The sequence below is a fragment of the Poecilia reticulata genome, chromosome 7, assembly GCF_904066995.2.
Source record: "Poecilia reticulata chromosome 7, P_reticulata-male-v2, whole genome shotgun sequence".
Classification (NCBI taxonomy): domain Eukaryota; kingdom Metazoa; phylum Chordata; class Actinopteri; order Cyprinodontiformes; family Poeciliidae; genus Poecilia; species Poecilia reticulata.
This window is the reverse complement of record NC_088836.1, coordinates 30,233,976-30,249,232: the sequence shown is the minus strand read 5'-3', so window position 1 is coordinate 30,249,232 and position 15,257 is coordinate 30,233,976. Positions and strand designations below refer to the sequence as shown.

Genomic DNA, 15,257 nt, shown 5'->3' with positions numbered 1-15,257 from the left:
ACTTCACTGAAGATAAACATGACATTAAACCATAGTATTTTGCCAGTGGACGATCTTTATGTTTTCCAAACAGTTTTCTGAAGCTCTGCCGTAAAATAAAACTTTCCTGCAGACTAAAGTAGCAACATAAACAGATGTTTTGGTTTAAATTCTTATTAGCACCAACTGAATGTCTTTACCTGAAACTCACAAATAAAATACATCATTGCTCAAATTCAAACTGCTCATTGCATTTCAGTTTAAAAGCTACTCGCTTTATTGTCGGTTTAAATATTTTGCAGCATGATTTGTTCTCAGTGAATTCACCTTCTGATGAAGAATTTTGATTTTGTTCTTTATAAACAATTAAACTGAGCAGTAGAAATAGGAGGAGAATGACTGAGTGCTTAAAGGAGGAGCTCAGACATTCAGCTAAGTTCCTGGTTTATCACTGAAGGAGGAAGACAAACATTTAAAACATCAGCACCTCAAGATGAACTTTGTTTTTATGTTGGTCTGCTTCTTCTTCAGTGAGTACATTATTTTATTTATTCATGTTTCTCTGCTCTCAGCCCTTCAATCTTTAATTCCCTCACAGTTTGTCAGAAAATATTTTACTTTTGAGCTGAGTTTTCCTCCAGTTTTATGATTTTCATCTTGATGGTTTATGTGACAAAAGTCGGCGGCTTGTAGTTCTGCAACTTAAGTCTTTCCTTCTGCTTTCTGTGAAGATGCACAGCGAAGATGTTTTCATTCAGATTTTTCAGTCAGTTTCTTTCAGCACTTTAAAAGAAGCCCAATCATAAAAAAGGTGTAGAAATGTAGACATTGTTTCAGAAAACGTACAAACATCTCCCACAGAAAGCAGAGCATGTTGCTTTGGAGAATTTACAGATTTATATAAATCTTAGAAAAGTAAAAAAGTAATAAAAATAGGGAAAACAGCACAAACTCTACTGTAAGAGGAACATAAGAACATTTTTGATTTTTCTACATTTTCAACAACTGCAAGACGTTTGACTTATCTTTGAACTGTGTTTATATGTAGTCAACCAACTTCCCTGTATGCTATGCCTGAAATGCCTGACAAGATGAGAAAATAAGTAAATAAATGAATAAACATATTGTTTACAAAATATTGCAAATGGCTTGAGAAATCTAGTTAAATTATCTAGGTGGAACAACCATGTTTGTGTTGTGCTGACATTTGTTCCCCTGAATTTCCTCACCAGGGTAATTATAGTTAACTAAAACTAACAAAATAACAAATATTGAAACAGAAAAAACTAAAACGGAAAAAAATGGGGAAAAACTCCAATGAAGTCAAACTAAACTATAATAAAACCCAAAACTACTATACCCCTTTTCCTCACCGACCGTTCAGAGTGGCACATAGCGCTTTACTCAGTAAAGACGACCTCAAAGCGCTTCACAGATTCACACACTGGTGGTGGTAACCACAACTGTAGCACTGGATCAGACTGACAGACATGAGGCAGCCATGCCACCAGTTTATGTAACATGAAGCGCTTTGGGGTTTCTAGGCTCATAAAGTGTTATAAAAGTACAGCAACGCTGATGCAAATAACAATAAAAACTGAATCAACCTCAGAAAGTACCAAATGCAGCAGAAAACAATAGTGTTTGTTTTTGTTCCAATAAATGCAGATGAAGCTCTAAGCATAATTTCTCTTTAAGATTGCTGCATATAATGATAGTAATCAAGAATTTATCGAGAATCGACTGTTTCTCCTCAGCAGCTCTGCAGGATGGAGAAACTGTGAGATCCTTCACTGGAAAGGAAGGAGGAAGCATCACAGTGACATGTGAATTTGGCCTCTCTGGAAACAAGAAGTTCCTCTGTAAGGAAGTGTGTGAAGGAGGAAACATTCTCATTGAAACAACTCAAAGCAGAGATCGGAGAGGCAGATATTGGATTCAGTATGAAAAGAGAGGCGTTCTGTCATCTGAACTAGTTTATGTGGGAATCAACGAGCTGAAACCGTCGGACTCAGGACGCTACCTGTGCCGTTCGGGTCAAACTATTCTCACTCAAAGTGACGACTTTCATCTTGTTGTGACAGAAGGTGAGTTTTCTGCTAAAAGTCCGGAAAATGTTCCTTCATTTCTCTGAAAGAAAACATCAAACTATGAACTGGGTTTGAGCAATTAGCTCTGATTCCCATCAAATCAACTTTAACATGTTCAAACTGCATCATGCACACACATGAACATCAGGAAGAAATATTCAGTTAAATCAATTGTTATAATAGTTTAATTGTTTGAACTTTTCTCCCAAAAGGCCCCAAAACAACAAGTTCTTCACTGTCTCCATCTGTAACCAGGAAACTATCTGAAGAATCAGCTGCAGCTTCAGGTAAATCATCTGTTCAGGTAACATTTGGACTGAAGTTCATCTCTGTTTATCTATACGACTGCAACGAACATTATTCTTTCCATTATTCTAACAATTAATTGATTAATCAGATAAAAAAATGACACATTCTACAGGTTTTTTACAGAATATTTGAAATGCAATGATAGATGCAAAAACTTTAAATAAGAAAACATTTTATTGCCTAAAATTCAATAACAACTTTCCTTTAGATTACGCTTAATCATTTGTAGCAAAGGAAGAAACTGCAGATAAAAAAATGCTGTTTACTCGTCTGTTGATGTTTTTGGATTAATAACTGGCAAAAGGTGATAAATATGAGATGTTTATTGACTGAATTGGAACCAGGTGAAGCTAAAACATTTGAGGAGTTCTGGGTAAAACATGTTAACAGATAACGTAGGTTTTTAATCTTAAATGCAAAATGTTTATATTTTTGGTACAGTTTAGGTTAAATTACTGCTCTGACTGTTGTCCTTTCAACTAATGGCCATTATTAGAGGATGTATACTCTTGTTGATGACTAACTAATTGCTAAATTAGTTGACAATAATTCAAATAATCGATTAATCCCAATTAATTCAATTAATTGTTTCAGCCCTTTTTATCAGTGAAGCTCTTACCTGCTAAAGGAAAAACGTGCCAACATTGCAGACACAAACCTTATAACAATAACTGGATTATTACTTTATTATCTGCATAACTGCTAATTTAAAATAACTGTTTTTAAAGTTAAATATTCCTGTAAATTTCAACATGTTGCAGCTTTATTGTGACCTAATTTTTCAATATAACTTTAAAAATGAGCCAATCAGTGAAAACTTCAGCAAGTTGGATGTTTTATGAGACTCGGTATCAGTGTGACTGATCTGGTTTTAATCAGTTAATGTTACAAAGTATTTATGGGTAAAAGAGACGAGTCATGTGTGAACATCAATACGACTATTTTTAAAATAAAGAATGGCACTTCTTGTTTTATTTCCTCCTTTTCTCACATGTACAGATGCCTGGTCACTATCACAGGTTTTATGTTGAGCTCTATCTGCAGAAAACTAAACATTTAACACATTGTAGAAACAGAGATTACACTGCAAAACAGAGGATTCAGCTTCTCTTATCTCAGTCAGAAGGATGTGCAGGCATACAAACATTTTCCACCTTGTCCTGATCAAACCAAGCTGTTCCCTTGTTATCTCCCTGCAGGTTTGCAACTTTATGTGATTCTGTCTCTGATCGCCAAGATCATCTTGTTATCAGCACCTTTGGTGATTTTCTGCTGGAAGAGGAGAGTCATGAAAATCAAAGGTGAGAAAACACTGAAATAGTTGTATTGTTCTCATTTTACATATATCTAAAACGGTGGTTCTTAACCTGGGTTCGATCGAACCCCAGGGGTTCGGTGAGTCAGCCTCAGGGGTTCGGCGGAGCCTCTGCCGTGGAGGTAGAGGCTCCACGGCACAAGACACACTTGTGTAAAGTTGTGATGACGCCCCGCTTTGCCATCACTTGCTGCAGAGGATCATGTTACATTGCTTAGCCAATCAGAGGATCACGTTACATTGCTTAGCCAATCAGAGGATCACGTTACATTGCTTAGCCAATCAGAGGATCACGTTACATTGCTTAGCCAATCAGAGCTGCTGAGGAGCCCTGATTGAAGGAGCTCCACTCGCAGCATGGATTTGAACTTGTGTCTTTAATTACTTCAGCAAAACTCACTGTTTTTACCAAATTCTATAGTCTAAATCTGCTCCTTAGTGTCTTCGTTTCGGGGTTGCTACTGCCTCTAGTGGCGCGGGGGTGGTAACACAGCTAATATAATTACATTACTAAATCAGAATATGGAAAGTATTTTGTGTGTCGGCCCGGGGGGGAGAGAAAATAAGAAGGGTTCAGTGAATGCGCATATGAAACTGGGGGGTTCGGTACCTCAAAAAAGGTTAAGAACCACTGATCTAAAAGAACTTTACATTTATACCAAAGCTAAGAGTAAAAAAAAAGCTTCTGGTTGAAAGTAATGAAAGATTTTTCCACAGATTTACATAAATGGGAAATCATTACAGTTTGTTGATGTTTCTGTTGTCTCATTTCTGGAGAATATTTCATCAGATCAAAATCTCCCCAACGTGCTCTGAGCATCAATCATCAGTGGTTGGTTCTGCTCAGATCAGCTTCATATTAAACAAGTTTTCTAGGACTTTGCTTCTTGTTCTTGGAAAATCTTCTTATATCTTTTTAAATCAGAAGTTTCATCTCTCTGATCTGAATGTTTTTCAGATTTGGCTGCAGAAATAGAGAATGCTGCCGACTCTCAGGTGAGTCTGAATATTTGTAAAATGCTTGAGTTTCATTAGAGTTTCTAAACCTCTTCTTGCTTCTCATCTTCTTCTTCCTCCAGATCAAACCAGAGGGAGGAAATCAGAGAAGAGATCAGACAAAACAAATCATCTGCTGAGGAAATATCTTCAGTTTATTCCTGAACTAAACTCTCTGAGACAATCAGAGCTCAAAGAACATTTTTCATTTAGATTCATGTTTTCACAAGAAAATAACCAAACATGCAGGAATGTTTCCTATAAGTCATAAGAGTTTTGCCAAAAAAAAAATTCTATTTAATGTTGCAAAAGTTGTTTGAAAGATGATTTAATTACTGTGTTGTAAACATTTTTTTTAAATAATACATTTATATAAATAGGAAAATATTTTGTGTTTGCAGTAAGATAGGAGGACAATATTTTGGACTGTATTTAAACAAGCTGAAAGTTGTCAAGTTGTGTCTTTGGTATACATTCCTCTTTTTATATGACAAATTTTGATTTGTATTTTTACAATTTCTGTTTAAATTTCCTTTTTTGTATAATTTATTTCAGCGCAACTTTACATGTGTGAACTTGCAAGTTTTTTTCATTAGTATTTTGAAATAATACATTTTTAGATGTTGAAAATTTCAGATGTAGTTTCATCTGATGAGTCAAAGGTCAGTTCAGAAGCTCCAGCTGATCTTGACTTCTGCAGTAAAAGTTGGTGGATTCTGCCCTCTAGTGTTCAGAGGAGGAACTGCACCATGCAGAGAAGTTCCTGGTTTATCGGTGAAGCAGGAAAAGAAGCAGAGTTAGAAACCATCAGCAGCTCAGGATGAAGGTCTGCCTCTCTCTGATCTGCCTCTTCTTCATCAGTGAGTACATTATTTTATTTATATCAGTTTCTCTGCTCTCAGTCCTTCATCTTTTCAGTTCCTCACAGTTTATTAGAAAGTTTTAAGTTGTTGAAAGGTTTTCAGCCGACTGTGTTGTTTTATCTGTTGAATTCTGTTGGTTTCTGTCATAAAATATGATGATCTATTTACAAAAATAGCTTTATTATAAGGATAATTAATTTATTCTAAGGTTGTAAAGTTTCACATCTATTTGCCAATTAGCCTTTATTCATAATCCATAAATGCAGTTTTGTTTTTATGTCCAAAGTCAGATAATTTCAGCATAAAACTAGATGCTGAAATGCAGATTTAAATGAACAAAATGTTCAGTTTTCTGCTGGAAGAGGAGAGCCATGAAAAGCAAAGGTGAGAAAACAAACAATGAGTTGTGTCTGTAAATCAGACGTTTCATCTCTCTGATCTGATGATGTTTTTCATTCTCCCCAGCAGAATGTTTTTCAGATTCTGCTGGGGAGACTGAGAACGCTGACGTCTCTCGGGTCAGTCTGAATATCTATAAAACACCTGAGTTTGATTAAAGTTTTAACCTCCTTTAATAAAAATAAATTAATAAAACACTTCTTCTTCTTCCTGCAGATCAACCCAGAGAGAGAAGAAATCCCAAAGGGCAGACAGAACAATTCATCTGCCGATGAAATAATTTCAGTTTATTCCTAAATTAATATAAAAAAAACATGTAGTCTCATATTTTCACAAGAAAATTACTGAATGTCAAAGATACAGGAATGTTTTCTACACATTATAAAGGAGTTTTGCCACTAAGCTAAAAAATGTTTCTTCATTGAATGTTACAGAAGACGTTTGAAAGATAATCTAATTACCGTGTTGTAAAGATTTTATTTATAATAAACTCATATAAATAAGCAAATATTTTGTATTATAAGAAATTCGGTTTTCTACCTTGGCATAAAAAATATGAGGATGGGACCTTAAATACGACAAAAGTATCATATCCAAGTTGGAATAATTTAGATTTGGATGAAACAATGAAACCTACAAACATAAAAAGGATTATTTTTATAACTTAGAATACAAAAATAGATTGAGCAATTCTAAGTCACATACCTAAATATAATAACCATATTATAAAACATTATTTAAAATTTTCAAAATAAAAATAAATTAATTAAATCTGTTTGGTCTGATCAGCATTGGACCTTACCAAGCTCCGCCCAGAAACGGCCCTCGACAGTCCTACTTGACTGCATTGCTCACAAACAAAGCCTCGCGGGACTTAGTTTCTATGTCTAAACATGGCATATTTAGTTTTAACTGACTCTACAGAGTACTTCTGAATCGATTAGTGTTGGATTTCTGCCGGATTTTCAAACATATCAGCCACAACAATGGACAGAGGAACCAATAAGTTCATGTCATCTTTTTTGGACGACATCAAGGTGTTTGAGCCACAGGATGCCTTCAACATTGTGCGAGTCACAGCTAAATGCTACCAGTCGATGAGGAAAACAGCAGATTCTCACACCCTCAGCATAAATATAGCTGTGGACAAGATCGCTGATGCCTGTTGTTCTTGTAAGGTAAGTCGGGCATTCATGGTTTTGAGGGTAACTTTTGAAGTGACTGATTTCTGCAAATGTTTCAGTGTGCCTACGTCTGATACTCAGTACTCGGTGCTAGCGTGGCTAACACGATTACAGTTTAGTAAAAGTTAGCGTGGCTAACACAATTACAGTTTAGTAAAAAGCCTTTTCAGGTGAAATGAAATCTTTAATGTATGTCAGATATGGTACACAGTGCATATTGATCTGTTCAGCTAACGTAAGGCTGTAACAGACAGGCGTCAGGATGTAGAACTTGTATCGGTACCGTCATTATGCTGTACTTAGCTAAAAGGTTTTCATAATGGATGTATTTATTATTGACTTTATTTTTTTCATTTACTAAACACAAAGAAAGCAAAGCAATAACACTTTGTTCTTATTGATCCTACGACAGTTGAGCTGCAAATGCGGCCGTGCACAAGCTTTAATCCAAGCAAGGCTTTCCGTTTCAGATTTTGGAAATCTGTGAATTTTAGTTCCACAAACACAATCAGGATACTTGACATCGCCTGTACAGATACCCCACTGATGGAGAACCAATTTTTTTCGAGTCCTGACGCAAAAACTCTGTCGGTCTGGTAGTCCACAATGTACATTAGCATGAGTTTGTGAGACGGTAAGACACGTGATAGCTGCGCTGTGACGTAAGATGGACATTAGCCAATGAAACGCAGACCCTGTGGTAAGGTCCATTATCTCCTTCAGAAACTTTAACTCTGCATGTAGTAGCACCCTCTGGTGTTCAGAGGAGGAACTGCACCCTACAGAGAAGTTCCTGGTTTCAGTGAAGCAGGAAGAGAAGCAGAGTTAGAAACCATCAGCAGCTCAGGATGAAGGTCTGTCTCTCTCTGATCTGCCTCTTCTTTCTCAGTGAGTACATTATTTTATTTATATCAGTTTCTCTGCTTCCAGAGAAACTTTCAGTTCCTCACAGATTATCAGAGAGTTTAACTTGTTGTAAAGTTTTAAACCGACTGTTTGTCTAGTTTTATCTGTTGTGTTCTGCTGGTCTCTGTCGTAAAATATGTTGATAATCAGTTTAAAAATAAATGGCTTCATCCTATGGATAGTTAATTTATCCTCAGCTTGTAAAATGTCTCATCTATTTTCAAATTAGCCACTATCTATGCTGCACAAATGCACAGTTCCTTTTCTGCATCTACAGTCAGATTATTTTGGCACAAAGCAGAAAAACTAACCGTCATAAAGTTGTTGAAATGCAGATTTAAATAAACAAAATGTTCACTTTTGTCTTTAACTCACAGTTTAGAGAACTAGCAGTTTTCTTCAGCTGTTGAGATCAAACAGAGGAAGCAACTGCTTTCTTCTTCAATTCAAAAGAAACTAAAAAAGAGAATAAAGATAAACCACAAAGTGCTGAACACAAAAACTCCATTATAGAGTCAATGTTAAAATTTACAGAGCTGGGTTCTACAAAGATCAAAGATAAAATACTATATACTGACTGCAAGTTAAGCTTTTCATTTTTCAACAAGCTTTGATTTGCTTATCAGTTGGAAATTTAACCAGCTGGATCAAAGAAACCATAAGGTTGTTGAGCTAAATAAATGTTTTGTCCATTTATTAGAATTATTCGAATGTTAATTTATTTTCACATCTTCAGTTAAATTTATAAGACATATTTTGTCTTCAAGCTGATGACTCTCACAGTAACTACTGGCTGTTTATCTCCTCAGCAGCTCTGCAGGATGGAGACGCTGTGAGAACCATTAGAGGAATAGAAGGAACCACCATCACAGTTGGATGTAAATTTATATTCCCTGGAAGCACAAAGTTTTTCTGTAAGGAAATCTGTGAAGGAGAAAATATTCTGATAGAAACAATAGAAGACAGAGCTCAGAAAGGCAGATACAGCATCGAGTATGAAAAGCATCGTACTGAATCTATTGCTGTGTATGTGAGCATCTCAGAGCTGAAACGGTCAGATTCAGGACGGTACCAATGTGGTCTGGATAAATCCTGGACTCGATATGATGATTTTAACCTGGTTGTGACTGAAGGTGAGTTTCTCTCCTGAAAATGTTCCTTCATGTCTCTGACAGTAAACTCTGCTCACTGACAGCTTCTTCTGCTCCAAATGACATCAAACTGGGTTTAAATCTTAAATCTTTTAACTGATTAAATCATCCAACATGTTCAAACTGAGACTCACAGACAAACATCTTCATTGGTATCATGAATGTTTAATTTCTCACAGCTTCAAACACTTCAGGACCAAACTGGACCCTGAAGACTTTTCCATCAACATTAGTGACAACAGCAGCAACATTAACACTAAGGTTGAGTTCTTCCTCTTCTTCATCTTCATCTGAAACTACCCAACAGACCAGAACATCACCTGAACCCAAAGGTAAAATATTTGTTTACCTTCTTTTATCTCAGAACAGCCACATTTTAATTTTGTCCTGATCAAACTAAGCTGTTCTCTTGTTATCTTTTCTGCAGGTCTGTTGCTTTATGTGATTCTGTCTCTGGTCATCAAGATCATCTTGTTCTCAACACCTTTGGTGATTTTCTGCTGGAAGAGGAGAGCCATGAAAAGCAAAGGTGAGAAAACACAGAATAAGTTGTGTCTATAAATCAGAAGTTTCATCTCTCTGATCTGAATGTTTTTCAGATTCTGCTGTGGAAACTGAGTATGATGACGTTTCTCAGGTCAGTCTGAATATTTATAAAACACCTGAGTTTCTTTAGTGTTTCTAAATTCTTTTCATAAAAATAAATTAATAAACACTTTTCTTCCTCTTCTTCTTCCTGCAGATCAACCCAGAGAGGGAAAAATCACAGAGGACTGACAGAAAAGTTCATCTGCTGATGAAATAATTAGTTTTTTCCTGATCTAAACTCTCTTAAACAATCAGAGCTTAAAGTACAGATAAAAAACATTTTGTCTCATCTTTTACAACAAAATAACTGATTGTCAAACATACAGGAAAGTTTTCTATAAATTATAAAGGAGTTTTAGCACTTGGCTAAAATGTTTTTATTTTGTTTAATTGAATGTTATATGTTTGAAAGATGATCTAATCACTGTGTTGTAATCATTTTTCTAATAAAAATATACAAATAAGCAAATATTTTGTAAAGAAAGTTATATTCATTAGGAGTAAATCTAAGAGGATACTGCCCTCTGGTGTTCAGAGGAGGAACTGCACCCTATAGAGAAGTTTCTGGTTTCAGTGAAGCAGGAAGAGAAGCAGAGTTAGAAACCATCAGCGGCTCAGGATGAAGGTCTGTCTCACTCTGATCAGCCTCTTCTTCCTCAGTGAGTACATTATTATTTTATTTCTATCAGTTTCTCTGCTTTCAGTCCGTCATCCTTTCAGTTCCTCACAGTTTATCAGAGTTTTAAGTTTAAAAACTTTGACTTTTCCTCTTTTCAATCTTCTGTTGATTTCTGGTTAAGTAGCTGATTATTTGAAGCACAGAATCTAAACTCTGAATATTGTCACTCAAAAATAGAAACATATAAATGAATATGTCAATGGTAAAATGATCAAACTCGCCCAGCATAGAGTTTTGAGTCTGTTTTTTTGGAGAACTGTAGGTTTTCTACAACTCATCTGTTCCAAAAAAAAAAACACAGGAAGCAGTTTCATCATTTTAAAACATCTGAAGAGGAACATCAGAGCAGAAGTAACTGAGTGCAGCAACACTGACATCTTCCTTGGAGACACAAAGCAGAGAAACATGGTTGATTTTTCACCAAGCTTTAATTTATAGCCTTTTTCAATGGAGATTTTTTTGTAGAACAAAAAGGTTGTTAATCCAGTTATTAACATAATTCTGTCATTAGCTTGGCACACTGGCTTAAGTTCAAAGTTAAAAGACATCCAAGTTAATTTATAACTATATTTTCACTGTATTACATTCCACATCAGTTCAGTTAAATTTATGAAGCTATTTTCTTCTCAAGCTGCTGAATTTTACAGTAACTATTGACTGTTTATCTCCTCAGCAGCTCTGCAGGATGGAGAAACTGTGAGAACCTACAGAGGAAAGGACGGAGGAAGCATCACAGTTAGATGTGAATTTCGTTACAAAGGAAAGACAAGGTTCTTCTGTAAGGAAACCTGTGAAGGACAAAACATTCTCATTCAAACAACCAAAGACAGAGATGAGAGAGGAAGATTCAGCATCAGATATGAGAAAAGAAATATTTTTAAATCTGATTTTCTACATGTGAGCATCACAGATCTGAAAACAACAGACTCAGGACAGTACCTGTGTCGCTCAGATGAAACCATTGATGGAACTTTATACGATGATTTTAATCTCTTTGTGACTGAAGGTGAGTTTATTAAATTACATTTTTATTTAAGGTTTCGACATATCAACTTTAAAAACCAACATTTTCAAACTGTGACCAATGATGACACAAATCACTCATAAAAACAGGAAGAATACAAATTTAACCTCAGTGGTTATGATTGTTTCATTCTCACATCCTCAGATTCTTCAGAACCAAAATGGACTTCAAGACCTTTTATAGGATCAACTTTTCTATCAACAACAACAACAACAACAACAACTCAGAGTCAGAGTTTCTCTCCTTCTCCATCTGAAACCATCAAACCCTCTGAAAATAAAGCTGCAGCTTCAGGTTCATCATCTGTTCATGTTTATTAGATGTTGAGTTGATTCAAATTTGTTCAAGTTCAATTTTATTTATAAGTGAAACTCAGAGCTTTTATAGAAAAACACTACAGAAAAGAAAGTACCCAGAACTCAAAATTAAACATACTTAAAACTTTGAAAGTCATGAAACTTTAAAGACATTTATGTTAAAAGTGTTTTGACTCAGAATAAACTCATGAACTTTAATCATCCCTGCAGATCCGCTGCTTTATGTGGGTCTGGTTCTGGTCGTCCTGATCGTCTTCTTAGCAGCAACTCTGATGATTTTCTGCAAGAGGAAAAACTTTGGTCACCAGAAAGGTGAGTTACAGGATAAAGGTAAAAATATTACAGACAACTAATCCATCCATTTTCTTTACACCCTTGTCCCTCAGTGGGGTCAGGAGGTGCTGGTGCATCTCCAGCTAACGTTCTGGGTGAGAGGCGGGGTCACTCTGGACAGGTCGCCAGTCTGTCGCAGGGCAACACAGAGACAGTCATGTTTTTGGACTGTGGAAGGAAACCGGAGTACCTGGAGAAAACTCACCATGCACAGGGAGAACATGCAAACTCCATGCAGAAAGACCGGGGCCGGGAATCGAACCCAGAACCTTCTTGCTGCAAGGCAACAGCTCTACCAAGAGGGCTACACCACTGTGCAGCCCTCTAGACAACTAATCTATAAATTATTAATACACATCACAGGTTTAGATTTAAAGTTTGATAACTAACATTTTGCAAGTTTCCACTGATATGTGATCAAAATAGATGATTTTCAAATTATTAACTATGGAAGAGCTCCCTGCTATCACCCTAATCTTTAGTTCCCTTCAGGTTTTGGGTTCCTCCAAATGTTAATATTACTTCCAGTCAGATGAAAAATGTTGGTCAAATGAAACATTAATTTTATACTTGAGTCTAACAGCAGTATGAATAATTCTGGGTTTTTATATGATTCATATTTAAAGTAAATCTGATCAAGTTTTATATGGAAACATCATTAATATTTATAGAAGAATTACATTCAATTGAATAAAATCTTAACTTTATCTTGAGGAGAAAATTTGCCTATTTTTTCAAGAATAATTGAACAAACTGTTACTAAAACTAATTCTCTAGTTATGGAAACATTTTTTTGTTTCTTTCTTATTTTAAATGTTCACAGGTTTTTAAGAATCTAGATAAAGTATTAAATATAATCACATAATGACTAGAATCTTGTACAGATGTGAAATATTGAACTTTTAGACTGACTCTTGTTTCAACATGTTGCTCCATCATTTCTGAAACATGTTTGCACAACAATATTTCAAAACTGATCGTTGAGCTGCAGCTTTTTTTTTATTTTTTATTGTGAAACATGAAACATTCTGGAGGAGCTCAAAGTTTTATCTGGTTTCAGTGACCAGCATCTCAGCTTTTCTTTACTGGGTTAAATTATCTACATCTAACAGCGTTATAACTCGACTGGAGGACAGAACGATCCACTTTCTGTTTTGAACCATAAATGTTGCAAAAAAACAAAAGAAGAAGAACATTAACCTCCCTTTTTCTTCACTGAATGATAAACATTAAGTCACATTTTTCTTATTTATTATCTGTTATTTTATGAAATAAAATCTGCTGCTCCTTTTGGGTAGTTACTACTTACTTTTACTCAATTACATTTACTTTAGTAAATATTTTGTAAAATATGTACTTTTAGGAGTATTCTTTACTATGCTGTACTTTTTATCTTTACTCGAGTCATTTTATTTTGAAGTATTTCTACTCTAGCTTGAATAAAAATTCTGTATTTTTTCTGCTGAATGAAAAACAAACATGTTTAACCAAAAATTCAACAGACACAGACACACAGCTGCAGTTTCATACATTTTATATGGAAAGAAACTAATTTAAAAACGTTTATTTAAAACTGACTTTTTTGTTACTTATATAAATTATTGTAATTTTTGTCCTCAAAATACCAACATTTTCAGTTAAATTCATATTTTGGTTTGTCTGATGTAATTTTTAAATATTAAATTATTGATCATTTGATCAGTACTTGTGTAGACTTTTTACCAAATCCTTTTTACTTTTACTTGAGGAAACATATGTAGAAGTAGAGCTACTTGACTACAAACTTTAGGTTCTCTACCCACCTTTGCTCCTTTTTCTAGCAGAAAAATGAAAGAAATCTTAATGACAGAAAAAATCCGGATGCAGCAATATTTGTTGCAAAAAATGGAAAATTGATCATCATATTTACTGATCTCCTTTTTTCAGGTCCTCCAGAAGAAACAGAGTATGCCAACTTCTCTAAGGTAAGGAAAGGAAAGAAGGAAGGCTTAATGATCATAATGAGTAAAGTATTATTGTGCAAAATCTGCTTAATCTAAGTTTTAATTTATTTTGTTAATTAAATCTGAGAAAATATAATTATCACATGACCAACAAATAGCACAAATTCATTGCTTTTAATGGCTACTTTCTGCCTCTATAATTGGCTTCAAACTGTTTTTATCTCAAGGTAAAAAACCAAAATCTAAACTGTTGCAGAGTAATTTAAATAAATAAAGTTTCTAATAATTTAACAAACTACTCTGTTGTATTTAGCACAAAGGGAAATGATTAAACATGAAGTTGCAAACTGAAATGTTTCTGCTTGTTCTCTTCCAGGCTAAAGATGATGCAGTAGAGTACTCTGAGGTTCATTTCCTGAATGATGTCTCTACTTCAGCCAGCAGCGCCCCCTGTGGTCATGCAGAAAACGTCACCTACTCAGAGATTCAGATGAACTCTGCAAACCGCAGCGATGATTCTGCTCTTTACTCCAACATTAGTTTACAGCAGTAGCTCTGCTGTGTTTACAGCTAACGGTTTACTGGTTTTAATTTTTATAAAATAGTAATTGATATTTATATATAACTATGGAAATAGTTTCAGAAACTGAAAATTACTGCCAGTAATTTTCTGTTATAGAACATAAATCTATATAAAAAAACAAACAAATAGAAATTAACAAAAGTTCTCTTTCATTTTTATTTTTTTCCCATTATTTCTGGTTATATTTAATAATTTAAGTTTAAGTTTAAATTTAAAGTTATCATAAGACATATCTATGTGCTGACTTTAACTTTTGTTACTGCAGAAAAACCAAATCTCTGTTTCTGAATGTTAATGTTGTTCAGTGAAGCTAAATGCTAAATGCTAAATGCTAACATGTTGCTGTGAATTGTTTTACTTCTATTTTGATATAGATGGACGCATTTGTGTAAAATTTGACAAATATTTACATCTTTTTTAATTTAAATGTTTCTGATCTCTTATTTTAGATCTCAATAAATTATTTTTACTTTTCTAAGTAATTGCAGATTCCTTCTTATAATTTAGGTAAATTTATATATATATTATATATATTTATAAATATATATATATATATATATATATATATATATATATATATATATATATATATATATAT

At 34.5% G+C, this 15,257-nt stretch overlaps 1 protein-coding gene across 3 annotated transcripts; it reads left to right on the top strand.

The window, feature by feature from the left end:
- Positions 1-44: 44 nt before the first annotated feature.
- LOC103467886 (uncharacterized) lies at positions 45-15,141 on the top strand. Of its 3 annotated transcripts, XM_008414614.2 has the most exons (11): positions 7,529-8,023; positions 8,854-9,174; positions 9,372-9,524; positions 9,620-9,721; positions 9,792-9,829; positions 9,935-10,439; positions 11,136-11,465; positions 11,628-11,777; positions 12,011-12,112; positions 14,060-14,097; positions 14,453-15,141. In XM_008414614.2, the coding sequence occupies exons 6-11, from the start codon at positions 10,400-10,402 to the stop codon at positions 14,627-14,629; spliced, it is 837 nt and encodes a 278-aa protein (XP_008412836.2). In that variant the 5' UTR covers positions 7,529-8,023; positions 8,854-9,174; positions 9,372-9,524; positions 9,620-9,721; positions 9,792-9,829; positions 9,935-10,399; the 3' UTR covers positions 14,630-15,141. The 3 variants fall into 3 exon arrangements, with proteins under 3 accessions (XP_008412834.2, XP_081465419.1, XP_008412836.2); XM_008414612.2 differs by lacking the exons at positions 7,529-8,023; positions 8,854-9,174; positions 9,372-9,524; ... (6 more) ...; positions 14,060-14,097; positions 14,453-15,141 and adding exons at positions 45-509; positions 1,737-2,066; positions 2,282-2,356; ... (2 more) ...; positions 4,773-5,549; positions 6,989-7,508; XM_081609293.1 differs by lacking the exons at positions 11,136-11,465; positions 11,628-11,777; positions 12,011-12,112; positions 14,060-14,097; positions 14,453-15,141 and having other exon boundaries at positions 7,525-8,023; positions 9,935-10,384.
- Positions 15,142-15,257: the final 116 nt, after the last annotated feature.